This window comes from Pavona decussata, unplaced genomic scaffold (genome assembly GCF_977016875.1).
Source record: "Pavona decussata unplaced genomic scaffold, jaPavDecu1.1 SCAFFOLD_180, whole genome shotgun sequence".
In the NCBI taxonomy this organism is placed as follows: Eukaryota; Metazoa; Cnidaria; class Anthozoa; order Scleractinia; family Agariciidae; genus Pavona; species Pavona decussata.
The window spans coordinates 515001-542926 of record NW_028145590.1 but is presented as its reverse complement, the minus strand read 5'-3'; the positions used below and the strand labels follow the sequence as shown (position 1 = coordinate 542926).

The following is a 27926-nucleotide window of genomic DNA, read 5'->3' as shown; positions in this document are numbered from 1 at the left end:
TTTTCCCATGTTATTAGACAGCGAGAGAGGTCGTACTTTTCCATCAGATCACGTGCGCAAACTAGCCGCTCACTAGATGCATCGCGCGAGCAACAGAACTTAGGAGAAAAAGAGACTTCTCGCAGTCAACCATGTAAGGATAGGATTCTATAACTTTATTTATACACGGCTTTTTCATCAGCTTATTAATATTAATCATTATCAACTACCTATCCACCTAACTATTATAAAAGAATATAATTTAAAACAATAAAGGCTGCTGTTCTTGGAGGCCGTGTTTTAAGTCTTACTAAAAATTTACTTAAAACTATTTCGACCCAATTTAGTCTTAAAATCATTCCAGGAAGTTGCTTCCTATGAGGTTAGGTAAAACTAAGGCGTTCTTCCTAAGTTTTGGCCACAGCAAAAGTAAATGAATAAGTTCATGGACAACGGTTTAACTATAAAAATAAACGACGTTTCGACCGTTCAATGGTCATTTTCAAGTTCGTTGTTTTGAATAACTTAGCATGTTCATGTATACACTTGTGCATGTCTTTGAATAACAAAGTTGCTAAAGTGCACGATAGCTAATAAAACCCTTATGCGAATCACATACATACGTAATTCAACAGACAAGTGTTCAGATAATAATAGCAATAAAGACGATTAAAAGCTGAGTACAACAGTCAATCCTCGTATTACTGACATATAAAGCCTTAATATCGCTCAATAAACTTTATCTTGACAGGTTTCTCTGGACCCGCTGAAAATCTTTGATATAGATCCAGTGGTTCATGGTGGTACTCCATCCGGAACCTTTGAATGACCTTAAACGGAACAACGAAATAACAGAGTGAAGGTTCCTTAGTTAGAAGGTCATAATCACAGACGGAAAATATTCTGCAATCACCAACAAAGAGGAAGTTAAACAGAGCTTTCGTCCCTTCTCAAAGTCGTTAACAATTCACGAAGAATCAACAATGGAAATAACTACCGTGAAGGAGGTTTGGAAATCATAAGAATTAGTAATCTCAGTTTTGCTCAAAGTATTACCAATGGTTGGCCGGGGAAGCTATATCAAACACTCCAAAGAATGTTTCATCCAATTTCCAAACACCTCGAAGTTGGTTAAAAAAAGCCGCTTCATCTCGTTTTTTCAACACAATTCGCGGTTCGCGGTGTTTGGAAATGCGATGACAAACTCTTCCTCGTATTGATATATTACATCAGGAGCCATATTTCAGAGGTAATTAAGCAACAATAATTCTAAGAAGCTTTAAAATACATGACGGTGTATGGTTAACCTCCGTTTTCTTTTTAGGTTCCAATGTCGGTTGTGGGTGCAGGGATGGCGCAGTGGTGAGAGCACTCGCCTCCCAACAATGTGGCCCGGGTTCCATTCCCGGTGTCTGCGTGGGTTGAGTTTGTGGTCCTCGTCCCTACTCCGAAGGTTTTTCTCCGGGTACTCCGGTTTTCCTCCTTCCACAAAAATTAACATTTCCAAATTCCAATTCGACCTGGAAACAGTGGATAAAAGCGGCCACCCCGTGGAATCCACTAAAATTCCCATTGCCATTCCCATCCGCTGCTCTTCCCACTTAGTGATAGGCCGCGCAAAAATACCTTAAGGCACCCTTCTTAAAAAAAAGGGCTTCTCGGACCATCCCGAGATGCGCAGAACGTGTGCGCAGTAGCTAAAGGAGGCATTTACCTTAAGTTCATGTAACTTATGCTCTTTACAGCATTTTGACGATGACTGTTTTTGATTCACCTTTGAGTCAATTTTTGAACGCTTTCTAAGATTTTTCAAATCCAAAATGGTAGCTCTTCAGGAAATATGACGTCATGTGACGTCATCACGCCACGCACTATAGTCTTTCATATACCTTAAATGCAGCCAAGCTTGGGAAGCTATAAAAGCACAACTTAATTAAGGTTATTTAAAAGATGTTGTTAATAGTTAGCAACAAGTCTGCAACCTGCTGTGTGCAGTAATTTACCTTTGCTGCCAGAAGATGCATTTCTAACTCTGCCACTCTGCTACCTGAAACATGAACCAAAAGAAAATTTTGATGCCAACCACGTGACTGTGCCTCATAGAATGCTTTTATAATAGCACGCTTCCAGGAAAATTGATTTGAGAAACGTAGCGTAAACGGTGCATTTTGATAAATTATGATCTCTAAACTCTACTACAACCCTGCAGTCGGTGATATGAACCATTGAAAAGCTAAAAAGGGCATAATCGTAGCCGGTCCTTCTCCATGGTAACGCTGCAGCCAATGAAATTAACCGTGAACCGGCTATCATAGATGATATACCTCTGCTTTCAATCCTATTTCACACACCCTTTTGCGGTGGCTTCATCCTCTATATTTCACAACGGTACAATTTTTTCACATTCCCCCCCCCCCCCCCCCTACTTCAAGCCATGTTGATCTTCAGGTTTGTGGATTTCAGTGAAGTGTTCCCAATTTTTTGTGCTTTAAACGACTATGCCTCTCCACTCGCACAAAATAGCGTGTTATCCAGAACGTCCAATTAAAATGGAGCGCACTGTTTCCAATCGCAAATTTTCGGATCTTTTGATTAAACAAACTTACCAAGGCACATGCGCGGACCAAACCCAAATGGAAGGAATGCAAACGCATCTATTTCTTTCTTGTTTTCTCTCAACCATCGCTCGGGTTTAAATTGGGACGCATTGCGAAAGTACTTCTCTGAGATAGCGGTGACATAAAAATCCAGCTGGATTATTGTCTGCGAGAAATAATAAAAATACAAAGTTAAGGTCTTGGACTTTTCCTTAACCGGCTAGCTGTCGCAGCATTTGGAAGGTTGATAGAGCGTTTTTCAATTCAGTGTCGAAAGTAATTTGCGTTTCCTTTGCTTTTGCCTCACTACGCTCTTTAATTGGGTCGCAAAACTTGCGCCACCCAATCATGACTTGCTCGCACGCGTTTACCCGCGCTTGCACCGGTTACATGATTTGCTTTGAGTTGTGATTGGTTTATAATGCTGCTTGAGTTTTTTGTGATTGGCCAAAGTAACTTAAAGAGCAACTTTCCTCAAGAAAAATAATGATCAAGGCCCGGCTGTTCAAAACACGAGAAGACTAACTTAAGTTTAGTGTGCACTTCGATTCTACTTTAATTACTAACGGATAACGGAAAAAGTTTTCTCCAAATTATTTCTGTCTTTCACCTTCGACTATGACTTTTCTTTAATTTCAGCAAAATATTAGTTTTTAGAAACATTTAAAACGACCGAGATAAAAACCTCGGTTAGCTTTTAGTCGTGGATAAGCGTTAATCGGCTATCGAGCAACTGGGTTCAGGCTATTAACATACCTCTGCGGGAATCAAATATCCACTTAAAACTACATCTTTCTCCAGTATTCGCCTGTTAGCTAAGAACACTGGATTCATCCTATCAACAGAAATAAGATGGTTAATTCGCCCGGCAAAGAGTTATTAAATAAAGTTTGCATACCTGGAGGGCAAAATCGCCACATTACATTACCCAAACGTTTATAAAAAGGCTTTAATCAACGCTGTTCTCTACTTCCTCTTTACGAAAACAGTTTAAACATAACACTCGCCTGGCGGACTCCTTAACACATGCCTTCAGGTAAGACAATTTTGCGAGACTTCCAGGTGAAACATCTCCGTCTTTCCCTAAAACGCTGGTTACTTCTTGATAAAGAGTTTCTTGGACCTCAGGGTGTCTTGCTAGGTTATACAAAACCCATAAGGTTGATGTCGCTGTCTGGTGAGTCAATAAATGAACACACTTATTAATCCATACGGGTAGATAGCCAGGGCAGAGGGAAAGTCACAATGGGCTGGAATAATTTCCGCCAAGAAAAGTGAAGCGGAAAAACAAATTTCCAGATTTTGATTTTCCCTCGACCAAACTTCAATTGACGTGAGTCTACTTCTAGCCTAGAACGTTTTTTAATCCTTGGCCTTCACATGAAGCAAGACGGACATCATTTGTTCTACCAGCCACCATCTTAGATCCGCCATCTTGGATCTCTCGATTTCTCTAACCCAGCAGAAACTGTCGAAATTCATTAACCACAAACCAAGACAATAGCAAAAAAAAAAACGCTAAAATAGCATTGACATGTAAACATCTCAGGAATAGACTTAAAATTTGTCAAAAGGTAAGCTTGAAAGAAGCAAATTTCGAAAAACATCGTTGTGGAAAGCTTGTTATTATGGATACATCAAGACAGGTTAACAGTGAACTATTATACCATAATGTTGGTATACAGTTAAAAGTATTAATATATGTAAGATGGAACTTATTTAGTTGAATTTCGATATTTTAGCGGGAAAAGTTTCTTTTATTTATCTTGAGAATACACTTACTGTATCAACTCCGGCGCCAAATAAAGTCAATGCATTTTGAGAGATTTCTTCGGGGCTGAGCTCATTTTTAGCCAGAAGATAGGACAACAACGAAACAACTGGCAAACAAAAAAGAGAGAGTCAACAGTTAAATATGAACGATTGTTATTCAAATCACTTTAGGCTAGATACTAGTAATGATCACGGATTAGTAAAGTGCGTTCGAGCCCTTGGCCCGCAATCTTTTCACTGTTAAGTATATGTTAACTACCATGGCACGAACGGTAACTAAACGAGATCGAGGCGATTTGATGCCAACACTATCAAGATGGCGCCCAAACCCAAATAGTGTGCGTTCTCCTTCGTCAAACGCACTAATTTAAGAATAATTTAGCTAGTGAGTTTGTGATGGCTAACAGGGCTACCATAGGGCTTAGATTTAAAAAGGACCTTTTTGGAAGGGTCATACACGGAGGGGCTTATATATTATTGGAGAGAAATTGATAGGTTGGAGCATGGTAACGTGAAATCAAGAATAAATTAGTGGGATGAAAAGCGTTCGTTGATTTCGTGGGGATCAAAAGTGCCGATTTGGAAAATAAGTGTTTGCTCTAAACTTTTGCGGCTTTCTGCAGCGTTATCTTGATGCAAAGAAATGCCAAAGACTTCCCTTTGTTTGTAAGAATGGTTAGGCAGCTAAAAGTGTCAAGCGACTGGTTTGGATGCATCTTTGTCATGTCTTTCAATGTCTAAAAGACTTTCGCGAAATCACTTCCCTAGCCTCTTTCCTGGCCAACGCGCAACTTTTTTCTTAAAGTGGATTTTTTGCAATAGATAACATTTAGCGGGGCGCATGTAAAACGATCATTAATTTTAATAGATCGCTTGGGCCCCAAAATTTTATGGAGGTTATGCCAAGGCCAAGGCCAAGGCCAGGGTTTGCACCGTGCGCACGCATTTAAAACTTCCAGGTTGGTTGTCGGAGTTGAATACGCCTCTAACTTGAAAGTACCCACGTTTAAACCCTTTCCCTACCGAGACCCACTATAGTGGGTCCTGAACTCATAACTTGGTCAGTATTTGCTCAATTACAGTAAAATTTTGTCAGCAAATTGGGCTTGGAAAGATCTTTGCATTTCAAAAGAAAAAATGGTACCCTCTGGTATCTATGATGTGGTTTACCACCCCTATGATTTGTGGAATATTTTCATTTTATGCATTTACAGACTCTCACATATCTCAGAGTGTTCTATGCATCAAAAGCTGCAAAATAAGCTACAGTTTTGAGGTATACCTATCACATGAGTCGATCAGTCAAATGTTGTAGTTTTGAGTTTTTTCGTTTTAAAACCATTTCTGTCAAAGACCTGACTTCCTTCAATCATCTTGATTTCAGAAATGAATTACACTCATCAAGACCTTTTAAATGATATAATACATTAGCAAGCTGGGTTTTTCTTTACCGTTTGCGAAAAAATAGGCCAAAAAACTTGGTAGGGAAAGGGTTAATCCCGTTTGAATGAAATTAGTGGAGGCTGGGAAAAGATTGTACCAGTTTCAGGGTCATTTTTATTTTATGAAAATCGTATGGCGTTCCTCGCCTATTTTGTCACACCGACGAAGAAGAGGCAGAAGCAATGCCTCACAAGCTGATCACTAAAATAATTTTCAACCTTTGACCTTCACCTTGTCAAAGGTGTCAAGCTTCAAACAAGCTTTAATTTGTCTCTTGTTCTACTAGTTAATTTTACCTTCAGTTTCTTGAGAGTCATCTTGTTTGTTAGCCATCTCTTGAAGTTCCTTGATTTTTCTGTTGACGAACATGGCGCCAATTTCATTTAGCTCGTCCATAGCTTTGCATACCCTTTTAAATGATGGTGTGTCAACATAAGGTAAAAGCTTTTTCTCCACGATTGCAAACAACAGGTGATGACCATTTTCAAAAAAGTCATGGATGCATTGAATGAACCTTGTAGCTTCTGGATTGGGTGGATCTTCATACAGCCCAACACGAGTATCGAAAACATAGGTACCAACACCTGTGAAGAGTCAAATAGCACCATATTCAACTGATGACAAAGCTTGTAGTTAAAGTTTCATGAATTTTCGTTACCAAAAACCAAATACAAATTGATTAACACTGACGGCCTGGAGCGATTTGGAGCTATCTGAAATTATGTGCTAGCCGCCGGAATGTTGCACTTTTGTGCTCTCTCAGGGTGTCAAGCGCTTTAGGGGTCCAAATATATAGGCACATACGATTCAACGACCCGAAAATGTACGGCAAAACCCACCAAAACTGCAAAAATATGTGTTTAATCCGGCAGTAACGTAAGCTTCTTTATTATATATAGACTCTCTAGATATACGTTCATTTAATATGTTACCAAAATTGAAAGCCAACAAAAGAAAGAAGCTTTTTCGGTTTCAAAAATTTCTTTCAAACTTATCGTTAGTCTATCATTTAGTTCAAAAAGTCAAAAATGGCAATCAAGTTTTTTGAGATCATAATGTGATCGGAGGCCTCCTCTTTAAAGATTTATATCATCATCATCATCATCATCATCATCATTGGAATTCGTCCTCCCAAGTATCATACATTTTAATCAATGCACGTATGTCAAAGGCAGGACTATTTTTGATGCCGTCAGAACAATTGGCGATATCTTGGACTACGCTGAAAAATCTAAAATTAATGGAAGAATGATTGCCATAGATTTTACAAAAGCCTTTGATTCGGTGAGTAGGGAATTTTTGTTTCGTACTCTCCCTGCCTTTTGTTTTGGACCGTCATTTACTCAGGGGATCCACACGTTTTACAAAAACATTTCAAGCTGTGTTATTAATTATGGCTTTTTCACCGCACCCTTTGAAATCAAACGAGGCGTTAGACAGGGAGACCCGCTTTCACCCTATCTCTTTATTATCACTTTAGAGATTTTAGCTATCGCAACACGGCGCAATAAGAATATTCAAGGTATTACAGTGGATGAGGAAGAAATTAAACTAGGATTTTTGCTGACGATTTAGCAGCCTTGTTGAGGAATGACAAATCACTTACAGCCTTTCTCGATCTTGTTGAAAATTTCGGAAAATGCTCAGGCCTTATATCCATAACGAAAAATCAGAAATAATGTTCTTAGGCAATGCTACCTCCCTTTTGCCTAACCACACTATGTTTAAGGGTATAAAGATCAAGAAATCTGTGAAGCTTTTATAGGGGAAAATTTCACTTACGATTACCACCTTAAGCGAAAGCTTAATTTCGACGAGTTGATCAAATCCATGAAAGGAAAGATAAATGTTTGGAGGTGGAGGGATCTCACTATAATTGGCAAAATTCAAATTGTTAAAACTTTCATCATCCCAATCTTTTTGTATCGCGCTAGTCTGATTTGCTTAGACAAAGAATTTGTAAATGAGGTTAACAAAATAATATTTGAGTTCATTTGGAAACTGAAACGTTTGGCACTTATTGGTGATATTGAATATGGTGGACTCAAAGCTCCACATCTAGATTCCATAATTAAGGCTCAGAGAATACTCTGCTGTAAAAAAATTGGCGAGTGATTATCGCAGCAGCTGGAAATCTATTCTTCTACATTATTACCTAAGGCCGGTCGATGGTGAATTTGTTTTAAGTTGTAACTTTGATGTAAAGCTGCTGCCCATTAAGCTTCCAACTTTTTATGAAGAATGCTTTAAATAATGCTCTGTGACAAACCATACAAAATCCGACAAACTTGATACTGCTGATATTGCTAGGATTGTTTCATGGAACAATAAATATGTCCGCATCAATGGCAAGACTGTGTACAACAACAGACTAGTAAACAAAGGTATAATTAGAATAGGGGATTTAATTGCTGAAAACAACGAGCTCATTACGAAGTGTAAGTTAAGAGAGCTTAACGTATCCCCATTGGATGCATTTCAACTTGCTTCAGTGATGGATGCCCTCCCAGTAGCATGGCGTCAATCTTTAAAAACCTGCGAGTGCATTGGCACTGTTCCGTTTAACTTACATGATCAGAGTCAGTTGTTTCTAAATGGCAAAAAGGTCCTGCTGAGTAAAGCCGAGTCTACAAAGAACTTCGAAACAGAGTTATCATCCAACCAATCGCTCAATTTGAAAACGATAACTTAAACTGGAAAAAGATTTTCAGTCTTCCATTCCGTGTTACTCTGGATACCAAATCGCGCGAGTTTCAATATAAGCTTTTAAACAGATGTATAGCTACGAATGCCTTTCTATGTAAAGTCGGTATTTTATCATCACCAGCTTGCTCTTTTTGTGGAGAAACAGTTGAATCCCTCGAACATCTCTTTGTATCTTGCCACTATACTAGGGAGTTCTGGGCGGAAGTTAACAAGTGGTTTAATGATTTTAATATAAATATAAATCAGTTGTCAGATAAAAACATAATGCTTGGTATTTTAGACTGTGAAGATTATTTATTTGTAAATCATATTTTGTTAATAGCAAAACGGCACATGTATAATTGTAAAATTGTCGAAACCAGACCTAGCCTTGGGGTATTTATTGCAAGGGTTAAAGTAGTTTATTAACTCGAGACTAAAATCGCTAAATCATGAGAAAAAACACCAGATAACTTAGCTATTCATTTAAATAAATGGGCAAGTACATTAGCAAACACCACGATTGATATTTGGTGCTCATAAAAAGAAACAAAATAATAACAATAACAGAAATAATAATAACGCGTCGTTGGTCCCTAATTACTGTCCTTTTTTGTAGATGTGTGTGTGTGTGTGTGTGTGTGTGTTCTGTAGTAGTATCGTTTTCATTTGTGAATCTGTAACTAAATAAAATGGAATAAAAGCTATTAAAATACAAAAAAATCATCATCATCTATGTAAGCTAAGTTTTAAGGTTGTTATTGGATATTGAAAACGTACATAACGAGATGTATACAGAAGTTTAATCGAATCGATCGCCTTACCCTCCGTGGACCATTTGCTTAATTCCTCTTCCAAATCAGGAACTTCACCGTTACTGTCCCTTATTTGGACCATTCTCTCAACAGCATCCTTGGTTACAGCATTGAAGTTGTCAATATTCTCTTCTAAAACTTTTGGACGCATAACCTTGGGTGCCAATGCTGCACGAATTCTCTGCCATTCCTCACCATTTCTGTAGAATATAACAATTCCAGGGAACAATTCAAAGAAATGAGTGTATGACCCGAATGTTCAGGTCAATTAAAAAATGTTACATCTAAGCAAGCCAGTGTATGAGAGAGTAAAGAGTCGCTAAGCGCTGACGAAACACACAAGGGCGCACGAAAATCGAGTGGAATGGTTCAGCCACTCTTACTGTCCGTGAGAGATATCCAATAGCCCTTTGGTTCATTTGAGTAATACTGATCGCATATTATCACCATTACTATGAATGTGGCTGTGACTATGATCGACCATATGATTGGGGTATAGCTACGAATATGACTACGGCTATGTCTATAACTATGATTTTTTCAACTAAATTAAGTTTAAATTCTCTCAAATAAAGTGATTATTGATCAAGTGAAGAAGACTTGTGCCTTTTTGTCGTTACGAACCCTTGCATTTCGTGAACAAAGCTTAGGAAAAAAAAAACCGCCTGTTGATAACACACCGAGGGTGAGGGGAGAGAGAAAAAGAAACCCTCACCTTTGTATCTTCCACACTCCAGCCCCAGCACTCCTCCACCCCCCCCCCCCCCCTACAATGTGTTTTTGTTTGTGCGGTCACGCAATGCCTTTTAAAGGATTGCGTGATACCCGATGTGTAATTTACGTAATTGAATAAATTAACAACCCAGCGAAATTACAAATCGTGTGAATTTTGCGATTCGACTGCTTAGCCATACCTGTCTTATCACCCTAAAACACGACAATAAAGTTAAAGTACTTACATGCTTGCAAGGCCTGGAGGCAGGCCCTTTCTCCTATTATATTCCTCAACAAAATCTAAAGGAGTCCTCTTGGGATATTTTCCCTCGGCTCGGAAAACAGTCTCGAAGTCCTTCGGTTCCATAACATGTACGACAGGAGTCTTTTCAGTAACATCCTCTTTAAGTATTGGGCCATACTCGTCGAAAAGTTTCTCCATGAGCTTGTAAAGTTTTCTAAATCCCTCACTTTGGCGGTAGAAGGCTACTGCTGTTGATAGTCTTCCCTGTGGGCCTGGGATTTCATCGAAGGATAAGGGTTTTTCATCGACTGGTGTTTGTAAATGAATATTAGGGATTGCTTCTGCTCTTTGTGAAATCAGACGTGAAGATACGGGAAGAAAAAGTCGAAGACGCGATGAAAAAGCGCCCTTGAAAGCGAATTTCGCAGCAGCCATTTCGTTTGAGGTTTACACAATTTTGCATGACAAGAGACACGATTGAGGTTAACAACATGTGATCGCCATCAATCAATGCAAATGGCACAAACCCAAATATAGTGTAGTTAGGTCACGTACCATGGCTCGTGACTGTAAAGTTGAATCATTTCTTTCATGTTATTGGCAAAAAGAACGACAAGCAAAATAAAACGTTAAAGAAACCTCACATGTCTGAAGAAAGGTGTCAATCTTGAATTCGGGCTGCTAATTCATGGGAAAATTCAATCGTCTCAATTGTACTCGTTTGGCTGTCATCCGTGACTTCCGGTAGAACAAGACGCTGTGGGAGCATTCACTTGGGCGCCGTTGTATTAGGAGTATCTGAGCATGCACGTTAGTTCAGTCTTTGGTGACGGGTGAACGATAAAAGGTTCGCTGAGAGTCTAAGGCACCATATTTGCGATAAACGTGATGTAGTTCGACCGAAAATGTCACGCAAACAAAATAAAACATTACTCTCTTTCGACTTAACACGTCGGATTTTGTATAAACCATGAGGTGCATCTAAGATAATGATGGATTTTGGCGACAAAGGAGTATTAGCGGTTCCAGTGGTAATGATGAATTTTGGCGACGGAGGGGTACTTGTGCGAATACCTTTCCACCCTGATACCTTTTTTTTCTGGGCTTTCTATGAGAGCTGTTCCAGCTTTTTCACTGCTAACAGTGCACGATCGCAAAATATCACGCAGAACGTGCAATATGACACGCGTGCGAAAAGACATGCGTTCTATTCTTGGTTTTCACTTGACGTCACTAAATTGTATAATTCAAAACCGGAAGGCCTACAAAATTTTTACCTTCATTCAAGGAAAGATTACCTAAAAATATGTCTCTTCATAATTTCTTAGCACGATATCGTACTTCCTTTTTAAAATAGAACAGTTTCAATTTCCGAGTTTTCATTGTGCGTGACATCAGGAGGACGGCCGTGACAGAGCTGTTCCGTATCTTAAAAATGCCTCTTCGGGTGATTTTCAGCATTCTAAACAATTTAAGTTTGAGGAGAAATATTTATCTAAACATTCGAAAATTCACAAGGGAAAACAAACTTCTTTTCTGGGAAAAGTTAACTCCAGATGTTTTTTCCTATTTCCGGCCGCCATGTTTGTGCCCCTCATGGCGTCTCCATACTAAGCTCTATAAATGTGTGTGGAACATTTTGTCAGATAACTCGAGTACGGAATGCCGCACAGACCTCACACTTGGACAGATTCCTTATTTATTTATCATCTATAACATGTCAATTTCATGACTTCATTCATAGAATGGTTTTGATTTTTTTTTTTCAATGGCGTGACAGTGAAAACCGGCAATATGGGACGCGTGCGGATAAGACAAACCTCACAGAACATCCGATTTACAGAAAGTTAACTCAACAAATCTATTTCATGATCACTGGAATAGGACAGAACTTTAATGACAAAATCAAAGCGCTCTGTGAGTGACCAAAGAATGAACTATTTCAAATTATGTCTACAGTTATTTGTTTATTAAACACGCAAAAAAGAAAATAAACTTCACTCGCACTGGAAGGCAACGCAAAGGTCGAAGTGTACGTTCATTCTTTTAGTGGTTTTGCGTGATTGCCAATGGACAACATATCATGACACAAAAGAGAGTGTTTCCAGGATTTAAAAGGGCTTTAAATGAAAGAAGCTGGGTTTATAAAGTGAAAGACACTGCAGCTTCTGTGGCGATTGAATAACAAGCAGAAACCGTCCAGTTTTTCCTTCCAAGAACCGCCGAAAATATTTTCTTTCTGAATGCCGCGTCGCCGGATGAAACTTGAGACACGTGACAATTTTGGTTGCCTAGCACGTGACCGATTTCTTCCGTTCTGCATCCAAACGACGGCTTCTTTCAATGTTTTGTAACATCTGAAGGGGCTTTCAGTTTTGCTAAAGCCCAGGTGCTAAAGTTGCTATTTTGGCTTTATCTAACGTAAAAATAAAAATGCGTTTAGCGTTGCGGTACTCAGTTGTTGTTGGTATGAATATGCAAATTTTCGGCGTTTACGGTTGTTCCAATGAATCGATCTTACGCTAACACTCGACTGCGAAGGAAAGATTTTTTTTTTCAGATTCTACGTTTAGCGTGTCAATTTGGCGTGCCCGTGCGTTCACCTTTTTCCCTGTTTTCCCGCGAGGATCACATTTTGGTTTTATCCAAGTGAACGTAAATAAAGAAATTAATTCGTCAAGCGTTAATTGTCACTGTGCATTAGCAAACTTTCAGTGTTTACATTTGTTCTGGTGAATAGATCTTATCGCTCACACTGGAACTCGAATGAAATTTATTTTCGAAGCTTTAGTTTTAGTTTCCTACTTTACCCTAAGCCTTTCACCCACGCAATGGTCTTGAATCTTTAAAGTTAATTGGACGTTTTCTTTCTTATATTGCGGCCAGAGAAATTAGATGTTTTGCTCGGCTGTATGTAAATTCAGTGTTTACGGCCTGATCTTATCGATTACGTTTGACACCGAATGGGGATTTATCGAGAAGAGCCATGAGAGCGTCTGAGGTTAATTGAAGTCGAATTTTGAAAAATATCCGTCCTGAAAGGAAAGTTGCCCCATAGTTTCGTTCAATGGAAGGAGTTAGCAGACAACACACATACTAGCTGTTTTCTTTTAAGAATACAATATTCGTTGTTTTAATTTTACGTCCTTTTTTTTTGTCCCGTAATGGCGGCTTATGATGAATACATGCAGACTCGCAGACTCGGCCAACATGTAGCGCACGCGCAGTAGATCTCTGCGATTTGGCGTATACGAAGAAATCCTATTTTATAACTCGGCGCTCCGCCCAAGTAATTAGGTTGCTTTGTTCGCAATAGTGATCATTCAAAACAGTCGACGATCGATCACTGATCGAAAATCAATTGCGCCTGACTTTACTTAAAACCATATTACCATGATACGCGCTATAGCTATTTTCGTTTAAGCATGGAAAATACAGATATTTCAATTAACGTTGTCGGATAAAAATAAAGCTAAAAGACAAGACCGCAATGTTTTGTGGGATTATTTTTTATGAATAATTTCATCAAAATCATCCCTGCACGTGCAGGTCATTGTACTGCTAATTACAACCTATTGTTTTCTCCAGACATGACTGATTTTGATAAATTTATTCATAAAAATCCCACGTAAACTTTCGGTCTTGTCTTTAAGCTTTTAAGCTTTGATCCGACAACGTTAATTGAAATAGCTGTATGCGATATCCGTGATTAGCATAGCCTCCCTCGCAGACGCTCTTTTGCCTCGTCACGCAACCTTTCCTAGGGATTAACATATTCTCCGTGCGACTACAGTGCTAAATGTATCCCACGAAAGTGATATGAAAGGGATATGAGGGACTGTGGACTTGTGTATCTGGGAGAGAGAGAGAGAGAGGGAATTTATGCTGAGAGTGTCATCCTTCCCCTTCAAACATTTCATCGCTTGAGGAAAGAGCAGAGCAAACTGCCTTGCGAGCGATCGAGGCATCGCGAGGCAATCAGCTGTTTCCTCAAGTGTGCGGTTAAGTTTTCGAGAGAATTTGCCTCGCGAGGCGAAATGTCAAACATCAAACACGACAGATATTTTCCTCACGGCCTCGCGAGGCGAAAAACTCGGGAAAACTTAACCGCACACGTGATAAAACTGCTGAGCTATTCGCCTCGCGAGGTAGTTTTTTTAATTTGCTTAGCTCTTTCCTCAAGAGTGCGGTAGGCTTAACAGCTGCGAAAAAGGCCAAGAAACGAGGGAAGATGGCCATCACACACTAAATTTGCTTCAGAGACATTAATTTTTTATCTGATTAAAAAAAAAAACATCACGCAGGCAGAAACGAAGGAGCTTTTATATTTTCAATTTAAAAAAAAAATCAAATTCAGGACCAGCATTTATTCGGGGAAAGAATAACTTAAGAAGAATAAATTGATCGCGACACGTTGTTAAAAAGCATCTTAAAGACGGGTTTCGACCCACAGTTTGGGCCACCCCAAGAGCAAATTTATTTTTAGTCCATAATATATTGGGAGTCATTGGCCACAGCTATCTGCCGATCCGGGAACTCGTATTACAAATGCTGGACCGTAAAACCGTACTTACAACTATGAATTAAATTACAATACTTAATTTATAAGAATTTATTTTACATTTATTTTACTATAATGCTAAACAAAAGATGTAGTATATTTAAGAAATGCGATTGCAAGCGACAAAAAGAAAAGCTCTAAAAGCAGTTTTTACACTTGTAGCCAGTAAATCTTCCGTTTTCAAAACGCGGACAAATTTTTCTACTCTGGAAGCAGGCTTGATAACTGAAAGCAACTGATTCACCCCGCATATACAGTAATATGTGACTGAGTGGCACGCTATATGTGAAAGGGGTACCGCACAAAATTAAGGGAAATATTAAAGCATAAGATTGATTCCCTTTGTTGTAGTCAGAGTCAATTTTTTGAGCAGCGGACGTTTTGAACAAAGCTCGATCGGTACCCTTGGATCGGTCGTCTATCACTGGCAATGTGACCAACTTTTAAGTTTCGGAATTCCTCGGAAATTTCCGACACGCGGAGAAAATTTATAGAGTTCCGAACGCTTTCCGATGGAAACTCGACCCCAATCGTGACGTTTGTTTACCGCAGCTTAATTAGTCAAGTGGTCGCCACTCGCAGAACGTTTGAAGAACAACAAATGCGTTTAATTTATGTCTTTTTTAATTGGAGAGCCCCCTGTGGTTATGTTGTAGCAGAATGCATAGGTGTCAGATAGGGGGTAGCCTGCGATCAAGTTTCCTTTTAGGTCATCCGCGGAAGCCTGATAGGGGAAGCAGCGTCTGACCTTAAAGAGAGCTTGCTCCCAGGCTAGGTAGGGGGAGCACATGGCGGAGTATGTTAAAAGGATTATTTTAGACTGCAAGCAGTCCCTTTCTGGATAGTCGAGAGGTCGCACGAAATAGCCGAGCGCGAAAAAACTGGAGCAAACGAGCTCCAGTCTCGCTGCGCTGTGAGCGCACAATCTCGACTGCCCAGAAAGGGACTGCTTGCAGTCTAGGATTATTTAAGTACTCTAACACGGCCTGATGTGTTCGGTGCTCCAGCTGAATTTTGAAGACACAGACAATCACAATCCTTTTAAATTTACGAGAAGATGTTGGCTTTCCGAAAGTGCTAGCTAGCCTTTTTTCACTCTCAACGACAATTTTATCCATTCAGAAACGAAAAGGGTTGATTTTCCCATGTTTTTGAAGTTTTACATGACAAAATAGGAAATAACATGCTAATTTTTCTTGGGCCTTCCAAGCGGATGTGAAGTATAGGAATTGTCGGCTGCGCCAGGATTTCCTACCAGGAAGGGAAGAACTATTCAAGACGCTCCCTTGTGACTTAGATAATATTGAGTAAAAATGATGGTAGCTTGTTCCTCTCTAAATTATCACACGGTTGCCCATCAGCGGTTTCGAACTGAAGAATCTTGTTTGAACAAGGTGACACGATATAACCTATCACAGTTTTGGCCACAACTACAGTAAAACCCTCGCACTATAGAAATTTAAAGCCTTGTTTGAACAAGGCAACACGATATAGCCTATCCGTTTTGGCTACAACTATAGAAATCCCTGTATTATAGACACTTGAAGCCTTGTTTGAACAAGGTAACACGATATAACCTATCACAGTTTTGGCCACAGCTACAGTAAATCCTTGTATTATAGACACTTAAAGCCTTGTTTGAACAAGGTTACACGATATAACCTATCACAGTTTTGGCCACAGCTACAGTAAATCCTTGTATTATAGACATGCACTTAACATCTTAATATCGCTCAATAAACTTTATCTTGACAGGTTTCTCTGGACCCGCTGACAATCTTTGATATTGATGCAGTGGTTCATGGTGGTACTCCATCCGGAACCTTTGAATGACCTTAAACAGAACAACGAAATAACAGAGTGAAGGTTCCTTTGTTGGAACATCATAATCAGAGACAGAAAATTCACGAGGAGCAAACAATGGAAATAACTACCGTGAAGGAGGTTTGGAAATCATAAAAATCAGTAATCTTTTGCTTTGATTTTCTCCAATATTACCAATAGTTGTGGAAGCTATATCAAACACTCCAAGGAATGTTTCAAACACCTCGAAGTTGTTTAAAAAAGAAAAAAAAAAGTGCGATGAAATGTGATGAAACGCTTTTCCTCGTATTGATATATTTTATCAGGGGCCATATTTCTGAGGTAATTAAGCAACAATAATTCTAAAATACGTAGAAGAAGAGAGTTGTTGAGCAATTTAACTATTAAAAATTGCGAGAAGGTTGAAAAGTTTAAAAAATTTAAAACCATTTTGGTTAAAAGTTTAAAGTGTTGATTCATCGTGCACATCAGCTGTCTTTTACTGCTACTACGTTTTCTGATGAGTGCAACAAGCTCCGCTCTACTTTCCTCAACTTCGACTACCCAATTAATTTGATCCATACAGCGACCAACAAGTTTTTGCATAATATCGACAACATCGATGCAGACAAGAATATAAGAGATGACAGCTCTACCATCATGGTCCCACTACCATTTAAACATCAGCAATCAGCTAACTCCGTCAAGAAGCAAATGTAAATTTTGAGCGCCAACATTGGAGTCCAAATTAAACCCGTCTTTCAGTCTAAGAAGATTGGCCAAATTCTCGCTCTAAGGGAGAAGAAGCTCCCTATTGTTAACAATCATGCGTGGCTACAAATTTGAATGTGATCTGTGCGACGCAGATTATGTCGGGTACAACGCCAGTCATTTACACCAGCGCATTAACGAACACAAATATTCTGCAATCGGGAGGCACCTTGAGCAACACGGTCTATCGAAGACTGATGTGGTTGACAAGCAATTCTCTGTTCTAAAGAAATGTGGATCAAAGTTCGATTGCCTAATCTTTGAGATGTTATTCATGAAGGAATTGAACCCTGAGTACAGCTGAGTAAAACACTCAGAAAGACTCTATTCGTGGCAAACTCTTTACGTTACTCTGTGTGCGAATATTTTATTATCATCACACATTTTCGCTTCTATTTGTGTCCCTTAGGAATTCTTTTACATTTATATTCGTTCTCATTTCACTCATCGTTGACTTGATAATGACGTTAAGCGAACGTCGAAACGTCGTCGCTTTTTTAAACTTTTAACCAAGGTGGTTTTAATTTTCTTAAACTTTTCAACTTCATTGCAATTTTTTATAGTTAAATTGCTCAATAATTCTAAAAAGCTTTCAAATACATAACAATGTATGGTTACGCCCAATTTTCTTTTTAGATTCCAAAATCCGCTGCTTTTCCTACATGGTCATTAGCCGCGCAAAAATACCTTTGTTTTAGTAGGCACCGTCCTTAGGAAATCAGAGCTTCTCGGACACTCCCGAGACGCGCAGAACGTGTGCGCAGTAGCTAAAGGAGGCACTTACCTTAAGTTCATGTAACTTATGCTCTTTACAGCATTTTGACGATGACTGTTTTTGATTCACCTTTGAGTCAATTTTTGAACGTTTTCTAAGGTTTTTCAAATCCAAAATGGTGACTCTTCAGAAAATATGACGTCATGTGACGTCATCATGCCATGTAAAATAGTCTTTCATATACCTTAAATGCAGCCAAACTTGGGAAGCCATAAAAGCACAATTTAATGAGGGTTATTTAAAAGGTGCTGTTAATAGTTAGCAATAAGTCTGCAACCCGCTGTGTGCAGTAATTTACTTTTGCTGCCAGAAGATGCATTTCTAACTCTGCCACTCTGCTACCTGAAATATGAAGCAAAAGAAAATTTTGATGCCAGCCGCGTGAGGGTGTCATATAAGTCTTTTTTTCTAATAGCGTGCTTCCAGGAAAATTGATTTAAAAACATCGCCTAAACGGTGCATTTTGGTAAATTTTGACCTCAAAACTCTACTTATATAACCCTGCAGGCGAAGAAATGAACCATTTAAGGGCTAAAAGACACATAATCGTAGCCGGTCCTTCTCCATGGCAACGCCGCAGCCAATGAAATTAACCATGGATCGGCTATCACAGATATTATATCTCTGCCTTTAATCCTATTTCACACCCCCGTTTCCAGTGGCTTCATCCTCTATAATTCACAACGGTACAATTTTTTCCCATTCCCCCCTACTTCAAGCCATATTGGGAATTCCGCTTGCGCATCCCACTTTCTGCTCCTTTCCACTTCCCGCTGACATGCACCCTCCTTCTCCACTTTACCTAAAGCTTTAAGGTTTGTGGAATTCAGTGTAGTGTTCCAAATTTCAATGCTTTAAACAACCATGCCTCTCGCCTCTCGATTCGAACAAAATGGCGTGTTATCCAGAGCGTCAAGTTAAAATGGAGCGCACTGTTTCCAATTGCAAATTTGATTAAACAAACTTACCAATGCACATGCGCGGGCCAAACCCAAATGGAAGGAATGCAAACGCATCTATTTCTTTCTTGTTTCCTCTCAACCATCGCTCGGGTTTAAATTCTGACGCATTGCGAAAGTGTTTTTCTGAGATAGCCGTGACATAAAAATCCAGCTGGATTATTGTCTGCGAGAAATAATAAAAATACAAAGTTAAGGTCTTGGACTTTTTCTTAACCGGCTTGCTGTCGCAGCATTTGGAAGGCTGATAGAGCGTTTTTCAATTCAGTGTCGAAAGTAATTTGCGTTTGTTTTCCTCTTGCTTCACTACGCTCTTTAATTGGGTAGCAAAACTTGAGCCACCCAATCATGACTTGCTCGCACGCGTTTTCCCGCTCTTGGACCGGTTACATGTGTTTGCTTTGACTTGTGATTGGTTTATTGCGATGTTCGAGCTTGTGATTGGCTAAAGCAACTTACAGAGCAACTTCCCCTCAAGACCCAGCTGTTCAAAACACGAGTAGACTAAGGGGGTGTTTACATGATACCGGCGCGACTTTCATTCCGGTACGAGTTCACTCCAGTTCCCTCTTGTGGCTCTGTATTCGTTTACATGATATCAGCACAAAATCTCATACCGTAGCAAGTCATACCGGTGCGAGTTCACCCCGGTAACTGTACCGGGGCGAGATTTTCATTCCAGTACGAAAACGCGTTCCGATGTCATGTAAACGCGGTACGGCCGTTCGCTCCAGCATGAAATCACTCTCCTGGGAGTCTGGAACGGATAGCGCATGAGCAGTCTTCGATATTCAATTCAATATGGCGCCAAAGTCACGTCGGTCGACAAAAAGTATCCCTTCATGTAAAAACGGTATGAAATTACAATATCATATCGGTATCAAACTCGCACCGGTGCGAGTTTTCACATGTAAACACCCCCTAACTTGTTTAGTGTGCACTTTGACTCTAGTTTAATTACTAACGAATAACGGATAAAGTTTTTTCCAAATTATTTGTATTTCACTTTCGACTTTGACTTTTCTTTAATTTCAGCTAAAAACTAGTTTTTAGAAATATTTGAAAAGAGCGAGATGAAAACCTCGGTTAGCTTTTAATCGTGGATAAGCGTAACTCGCCTTTCGAACAACCGGGTTCAGGCTATTAACATACCTCTGCGGGAATCAAATATCCACTTAAAACTACATCTTTCTCTAGTATTCGCCTGTTAGATAAGAACACTGGATTCATCTTATCAACAGAAATAAGATGATTAATTCACCCGGCAAAGAGTTATTGAATAATTCTTTGCATACCTGGTGTGACATAAGTGGGCAGAAGCGCCAAAGTACATAACCCAAAGTTTAAAAAAAGGCTTTAACCAACGTTGCTCCCTACTTCCCCTTTACAAAAATAGTTTATACGTAACACTCGCCTGGCGGACTCCTTAACACATGCCTTAAGGTAAGACAATTTTGCAAGACTTCCCGGTGTAACATCTCCGTCTTTCCCTACAACGCTGGTTACTTCTTGATAAAGGTCTTCTTGGACCTCAGGGTTTCTTGCTAGGTTATACAAAAGCCATAAGGCTGAGGTCGCTGTCTGGTGAGTCAATAAATGAACACACTATTAATTAATCCATGGGTAGATAGCCAGGGCCGAGGGAAAGTCACAATGGGCTGGAATAATTTCAGCCAAGAAAAGTGAAGCGGAAAAGCAAACTGCAAGATTTGAGTTTGCCTCAACCAAATTTCAATTAAAGTCAGTCTATTTAGAATCCTTGTTCTTCACATGAAGCGAGAAGAACGTCATTTGTTCTTCACAGCCGCCATCTTAGATCCGCCATCTTGGATCTCTCGATTTCTCTAAACCCGCAGAAACTGTCGAAATTCACTAACCACAAATCAAAACAACAACAACAACAACAACAACAACAGCAAAAAACAAGCAAACGCTAAAATGGCATTACATGCCTTTTTGTATACATCACAGGAATAAACTTCAAATTTGTCAAAAAGTAAGCTTGAAAGAAGCAAATTTCGAAAAACATCGTTGTGGAAAGCTTGTTATCATGGATACCAAAATGTTGGAATACAGTTAAAAGTATTAATATATGTAAGATGGAAGTTATCTAGTTGAAATTTCGATATTTTGACGGGAACTGTTCCTTTATTTAACTTGAGAATACACTTACTGTATCAACTCCGCCGCCAAATAAATTCAATGAATTTTGACAGATTTCTTCGAGGCTGAGCTCATTTTTAGCCAGTAGATAGGACAACAATGAAACAACTGACAATCAAAAATGAGAGAATCAACAGTTAAATATGAACGATTGTTATTCAAATCACTTTAGGGTAAATTCTAGTAACAATCAATCTGCAGTCTTGTCACTGTTGAGTATGCGTTAATCACCATGGCACGAACGGTAACTACACGAGATCGAGGCGATTTGATCCAACCTTACAAATGCGTCCAAACCCTGAAATCGCTTGGCATCCTAACGCAAATAGTATGCGTATTCCTTCGTCGAACGCAATAATATACGACTAATTTAGCTAGCGAGTTTGTGATGGCTAAAAGTACAGATATTAGATACCATATGGCTTAGATTTTAAAAGGACCTTTTTGGAAGGTTCATACACGGATGGGCTTATTATTGGAGGGAAATTGATAGGTCACTAAATTATTCGAATGAAAAGCGTTCGTTGATTCCGTGGGGATCAAGAGTGCCGATTTGGAAAATGAATGTTTGCTCTAAACTTGTGCGGCTTTCTGCAGCATTATCTTGATGCAGAGAAATGCCAAAGACTGCCATGTGTTTTTAAGAATAGTTGGGCAGGCAAAAGTGTTCAGTGACTGGTTTGGATACATCTTTGTCATTGCTTTCAACGTCGACAAGATGTTCGCGAAATCAGTTGCCTTGTCTCCTTCCTGGCCAAGGCGCAACTTTTTGCTAAAGTGGATTTTTTGCAATAGATGACATTAGCGGGGCACATGTAAAACGATCATTGATTTTAAGAGATCGCTTGGGTCTCAAACCTTTATGACGTTGTGCCAAGGCCAAGGTCAAGGTTTGCACCGTGCGCGCCCATTAAAAACTACCAGGTTGGTTGTCGGATTTGTCTAGGCTTCTAACTTGAAGGACACCCACGTTTTAATCGCGTTTAAATGAAATTAGTGGAGGCTGGGAAAAGATTGTGCCAGTTTTCAGGGACCTTTTTTATAAATCGTATGGTGTGCATCGCCTATTTTGCCACACCGAAGAAGAAGAGGCAGAAGCAACTCCCTGCAAGCTGATCACTGAAAGAAGTTTCAACCTTTGACCTTCACCTTGTCAAAGGTGTCAAGCTTCAAACAAGCTTCGTCTCTCGTTCTACTAGTTAATTTTACCTTCAGTTTCTTGTGAGTCATCTTGTTTGTTAGCCATCTCTTGAAGTTCCTTGACTTTTCTGTTGACCAACATGCCACCAATTTCATACATTTCGTCCAAAGCTTTGCATATCCTTTTAAATGATGGTGTATCCACATAAGGTAAAAGCTTTTTCTCCACAAGTGCAAACAACAGGTGATGACCATTTTCAAAAAAGTCATGGATGCATTGAATGAACCTTGTAGCTTCTGGATTGGGCGGATCTTCATACAACCCAACACGAGTATCGAAAACATAGGTACCAACACCTGTGAAGAGTCAAATAGCACCATATTCAACTGATCATGATGACAGAGCTTCTAGTTTACGTTTTATGAAGTTCCTTTTCCAAAAACCAAATACAAATTACGATTAACATGACCTTGAGCAATTTGGAGCTATCTGAAATTACGTGCTAGTCGCCGGAATGTTGCACGTTTGGGCTCTTTGTGGGCATTCCGGTATATGACCGTAGACTCCGGTAAATTTTGTAGGTCATGCATCCCACATTGGGACAAAGTAAACCATTCATATTGCTAGTCTATGATTTCCAACTCTCAATCTGATCCTCCTATGTACCAATAACCTGAAAGGGTTTAATTAGCCACTAACTATTTGTACTAACGTAGAAGTTAGTACAAATAGAAGTTTGGCCTCTTAATTCTTCCTGTATTTTAATTAGCTCTTTACTAGTTTAGTACGCTTCTTTATTTTACACTTTTATCTCGGCGGACCATCATTATCATCATTGGCTATGTAAGCAAAGTTTTAAGGTAGTTATTGGCTATGCATGTATTGAAAAGATACATAACGAGATGTATGTAGAAGTTTAATCGAATCGATCGCCTTACCCTCTGTAGACCATTTGCTTAATTCCCCTTCCAAATCAGGAACTTCACCGTTACTGTCCCTTATTTGCACCATTCTCTCAACAGCATCCTTGGTTACAGCATTGAAGTTGTCAATGTTCTCTTCTAAAACTTTTGGACGCATAACCTTGGGTGCCAATGCTGCACGAATTCTTTGCCATTCTTCACCATTTCTGTAGAAGACAACAACGAAATGAGTGTTGACCCGAATGTTCAGGTCAGTTTAAAAAAATTACATCTAATCGAGCCAGTAAACGAGGAAGTGATTTTCCACACCCTGGGGAAATACAAGAAGATAGATTTTTTGTAGAGTCGCGGGGCGTTGACGAAACACACAAGTGCGCTCGGAAATCGAATGGAATGGTTCAGGCACTCTACTGTCCGTGAGAGATATCCACTATCCAATAGTCAATTGCCCTTCGAATGATTTGATTAAAAGTGATCGCCGATTATGAGTATTGCTATGAATGTGGTTGTGACTATGACCGACTGTCATCGGGCTATGGCTACGGCTTTGACTATAGAGTGCGTTCCTTTAGGAAAATCCTGATCCGGATTTTTGATCCAAGATCACTCGGATCATGGCGCATGATCGTAAGCGACGAATTCTCATAGTACCCTATGGCTATGGCTATAACTTCTTCGACTAAATTAAGTTTAAATTCTCTCAAATAAAGTGAAAATTCATTGTGAAGAAGACTTGTTCCTTTATGTCGTTTCGAACCCTTGCATTTCGTGAACAAAGCTTAGAAAAAAGCGCTTGGTGAAAACACACCAAGGGTGAGGGGAGAAAGAAAAACGAATCCCTCTCCTTTGTTTCTTTGACCCTTCAGCCCCAGCAGTCCCCCCTAATGTCTTTTTGGTGTACTGCTTTTAAACCTTTTTCAGGTTGTGTGGTCACGCAATGCCTTTTCAGTAACTAAAAGGATTGCGTGATACCCGATGCGTGATTTACGTCATTGAATAAATTAACAACCCAGCGCACTACAAATCGTGTGAATTTTGCGATTCGACTACCTAACCATACCTGTCTTATCACCCTTAAGTACAACACAAAAGGAAAAGTACTTACATGCTTGCAAGGGCTGGAGGCAGGCCCCTTCTTCTATTATATTCGTCAAGAAAATACATTTGCATCCTCCTGGGATATTTTCCCTCGGCTCGGAAAACAGTCTCGAAGTCCTTCGGTTCCATAACATGTACGACAGGAGTCTTTTCAGTGACATCCTCTTTAAATATCGGGCCATACTCGTCGAAAAGTTTCTCCATGAGCTTATGAAATTTTCTAAATCCCTCACTTTGGCGGTAGAAGGCTACTGCTGTTGATAGCCTTCCCTGTGGGCCTGGGATTTCATCGATGGATAAGGGTTTGTCATCGACTGGTGTTTGTAAATGAATACTAGGGATTGCTTCTGCTCTTTGTGAAATCAGACGTGAAGATACGGGAAGAAAAAGGCGAAGACGCGATGAAAACGCCTCCTTGAAAGCGAACTTCGCTGCAGCCATTTCGTATGAGTTTTACACAATTTTGCATGACAAGAGACGCTATTGAGGTGAACATCATGTGATTGCCATCAATCAATGCAAATGGTACTCATTGAATTAGAACTTTCGGGTGAAACCAAATATAGTGTAGTTGGGTCACGAACCATGGATCGTGATCCCGGGTCGTGACCGGTATAGCTGGATCATTTTCATGTTATTGGCAAAAGAAACGACAAGCAAACTGACCTTAAATGTTAACCTCAGATGTCTGAAGAAAGGTCTTGATCTTGAATAGCTGCCAATTTATGGGAAAATTCAAACGTCTCAATTGTACTCGATTGGCTGTCATGCGTGACTGCCATTTTGACTGAAACACGTCTTGAAATAACAGTTTTTGTATGGAAATCCAATGCCAAATAATTTTCATAAAACACCGCTTCTGAGAAAGTCATGAATTGGAAAATTCTGGCATCATGCAAAGGATTTTATAGAAAATAAGGAATGTAGCTGTGCTAGAAAGCATCTAGTTGCGTTTTGACATTTCCATACATTTGTCTGTATAGCGAAGCAGCCGTCAACTACTTCTAAAAATAGTTCGCGGGAAAAAATACATGGAAATGTAATGATGGAAACTTCAAAACAAGACTGGACGCTTTCTGGCACAGCTACATCCCTCCAACTTTTCTTAAAATCCTTTTCTTGGTGTCAAAAGTTTCCAATTCAAGAATTTTTCAGACGTGATGTTTTATGAAAATTATTTGCATCGGATTTCCATACAAACACTGTAAATAGCGGTGATGTATATTATATTTCGTTCTAATTTATTCTGTTCCGCGCCAAAACAATAATGGAACACGTTTAAATCCTGATCGTTATTGCTTGTATTTTGCTTTTAAATCAAGCTCAAATTGAGACAGAAATACTGCTTATGTTGTGCTTAATATTGAGACGTCTAATTCTTCGAACCCAAGTGACCTTGCTTGCGAGTGAACACTGCATGTAGACAACAGAGACGTCGAGGACTCGATCGATTTTTTCGTAGAAGACCGATTTTCTAATATGACCGCCACTTTGGTTTCGATTCCACTGTTTAGCATCCTTGTACTTATCCAGCAGGTACTTTATCTTACGCTGACACTTGTCGACTGCTTTTTTCGTACCAAAGTTCAGCTCCAACTCTTCAGCGTTCGCGTTAACTTCTGCTATAATTCGAATTCGCGGTCCGGAAAAAAAATAATTTAACCGTATTTATTAGGGCCAGGCACCGGAAACTCGAGTAAACACGAGCCTGTGAACTTTTGAGTTGACGAAGTTCAGAAATAATTTGAAAATAATTTTGAATATAATTTTTCGACCCTCGACAATTTACCCTCGACTAGTTACCCTCGACCCTCGACCAAAAGGCAAACTCAGTAACGAGTTAGGTTACTTTGTTCGCAATACGTAATCATTCAAAACAGTCGATGATCGATCACTGATCGAAAATCAATTCCGCCTGACTTTACTTAAAACTAGTATACCGGAACGGCAGTGAATGCTGCCTTGGGGAGGCAGGTGAGTGCTGTTATGATGAGAATAAGAAGGGGAGGCTGAAAGAGTTGAAAATGACCCATGGTGCCTATGTGAAACGGGAAAACGCAGTGATGACAAGAAACGTGTATAACAACGGAAATGTGTATTTAATGACATGCTGAAAGAACAAAGGAAACAGAACTTACAATTGTATTTGTTTGAAACTGTTAAATATATAATAAACTGTGGTGTGAGTTTACTTGGCAGTGGAACAGACTTCTGAGTAATACTTACTGTTACTAAGTATAGTAGTGAGCGTTCCCAAAACGCCCTCTATTAAAGTGATTACAAAAAACCTGTGAAACAGCTACAAGGCTAAAAATATCGGACATTTGAAATGTTGTTTCCTGGTTCACTTGTTTATTTGGTAAGATAATGAATCTACATTTTGTTTTACGGGGCGTATAAACATACACCAAGTGATCAAGTTTGGAACGAGACGTATAAACATGCACCAAGTGATCAAGTTTAGAACGAAATGTGAAAATTCACACCAAAGGAAGCAATGGAATACTAAAGTTTACCGACCTTGCCGTGAATACAATGATGCGCGTAAATGAAAATCTGATAGAAAATAAAATGTTGTTTACATGTCAAGCATGTTATTGAAAACGACTAACATCCAGTAAAACATTTGAAATTCGTATGTTACTCACGTATTCATGACTAAAGCTGAGCTATTAAAATGCAGTTTTGCGCTGCTGAAAAAATATAATCAGAAGATTGCACGATTGTAATTAAATACGCTGTTTCAGCGATTTCGGCGGCGCGGCTGGCTTCGAGAGTTCTGAAACATAGCTAAACATGAATAATTCTTCTACAAATACAGTCCTTGTATGCATTATTTGCTTTTCGCGTGAGGTAGTGTTCAAATTATAGTGTAGGTACGTAGCTTGAGTGCCTACGTTTTGTATTTAAAAAATGAACAAAGTTGGAAATAATCAACGCAGATAAGCTTACGTAATCAACAACACAACTTTCAAAAATTTCCCTTCACTTTTTAATACCTCGAGGATATACCTGACGCTGAAATTGCAAATATATTGGGTTCTGAAATTAAAAGAGATGCAGTCTAGAAAATATAAACGAAGTAGAAACATTCCGCAAAATAAGGGGCATTCAAAATTACAAAAAATACTCACCTTGATTTCTACTCCCTTGCTCTGTCCGGAACTGGAAAAACACACAGTCGAAAAGCAAAGCAGCATGTTGCATTGTGGTGCCCACAAAATTAACCACAATGCCTTGTTCCTTTGATCTTTGCGCGACCACAATCCTTTGCATTTTGCAAGAAAGCTCTCGCAAGGCCCCATAAGTATATTTCTGTGCCGATTAGAGTCGCTACCTTGCTCGGTCGCTTCAGGCTCCCTCGCTGCGGCAGCAACCAGGCATAACTAATCGATGGCATCAATGGCATCAATGAAATCAATGAGTAATCAATAGGTAATCGATAGGTAATCAGTTGATTAGTCATTGATTACTGCCGATGA

At 39.4% G+C, this 27926-nt stretch overlaps 2 protein-coding genes and 2 long non-coding RNA genes across 6 annotated transcripts in view; 1 reads left to right on the top strand and 3 right to left on the bottom strand.

Moving 5' to 3' along the window:
• LOC146463109 (uncharacterized) overlaps positions 1-27926 on the top strand; it is a 37389-nt gene that overhangs the window by 1535 nt on the left and 7928 nt on the right. The gene's annotated exons all lie outside the window — the stretch shown is intronic.
• LOC146463113 (cytochrome P450 10-like) lies at positions 141-10721 on the bottom strand. Its single transcript, XM_085084830.1, has 9 exons — positions 10252-10721; positions 9302-9492; positions 6089-6376; positions 4359-4456; positions 3584-3750; positions 3333-3411; positions 2586-2742; positions 1983-2026; positions 141-809 (listed from the first exon to the last, which is right to left on the bottom strand). Exons 1-9 carry the CDS (start codon positions 10683-10685, stop codon positions 699-701), a joined length of 1569 nt encoding a protein of 522 aa, XP_084940956.1. The 5' UTR covers positions 10686-10721; the 3' UTR covers positions 141-698.
• LOC146463107 (uncharacterized) overlaps positions 14665-27926 on the bottom strand; it is a 38021-nt gene continuing 24759 nt past the window's right edge. The window contains exon 2 of the long non-coding RNA XR_014856994.1: positions 14665-14846. This is a non-coding gene — a long non-coding RNA (uncharacterized LOC146463107). The remainder of the gene's footprint in view (positions 14847-27926) is intronic.
• LOC146463112 (cytochrome P450 10-like) lies at positions 16320-25333 on the bottom strand. 3 transcript variants are annotated; one of them, XM_085084832.1, is made up of 10 exons: positions 24452-25332; positions 23362-23552; positions 22492-22779; positions 21293-21390; positions 20534-20700; positions 20272-20350; positions 19129-19285; positions 18459-18502; positions 16531-16645; positions 16320-16441 (listed from the first exon to the last, which is right to left on the bottom strand). In XM_085084832.1, the coding sequence occupies exons 1-9, from the start codon at positions 24883-24885 to the stop codon at positions 16535-16537; spliced, it is 1569 nt and encodes a 522-aa protein (XP_084940958.1). In that variant the 5' UTR covers positions 24886-25332; the 3' UTR covers positions 16320-16441; positions 16531-16534. The 3 variants fall into 3 exon arrangements, with proteins under 3 accessions (XP_084940958.1, XP_084940960.1, XP_084940957.1); XM_085084834.1 differs by having other exon boundaries at positions 16320-16645; positions 20272-20339; positions 20523-20700; positions 24452-25333; XM_085084831.1 differs by having other exon boundaries at positions 16320-16645; positions 24452-25331.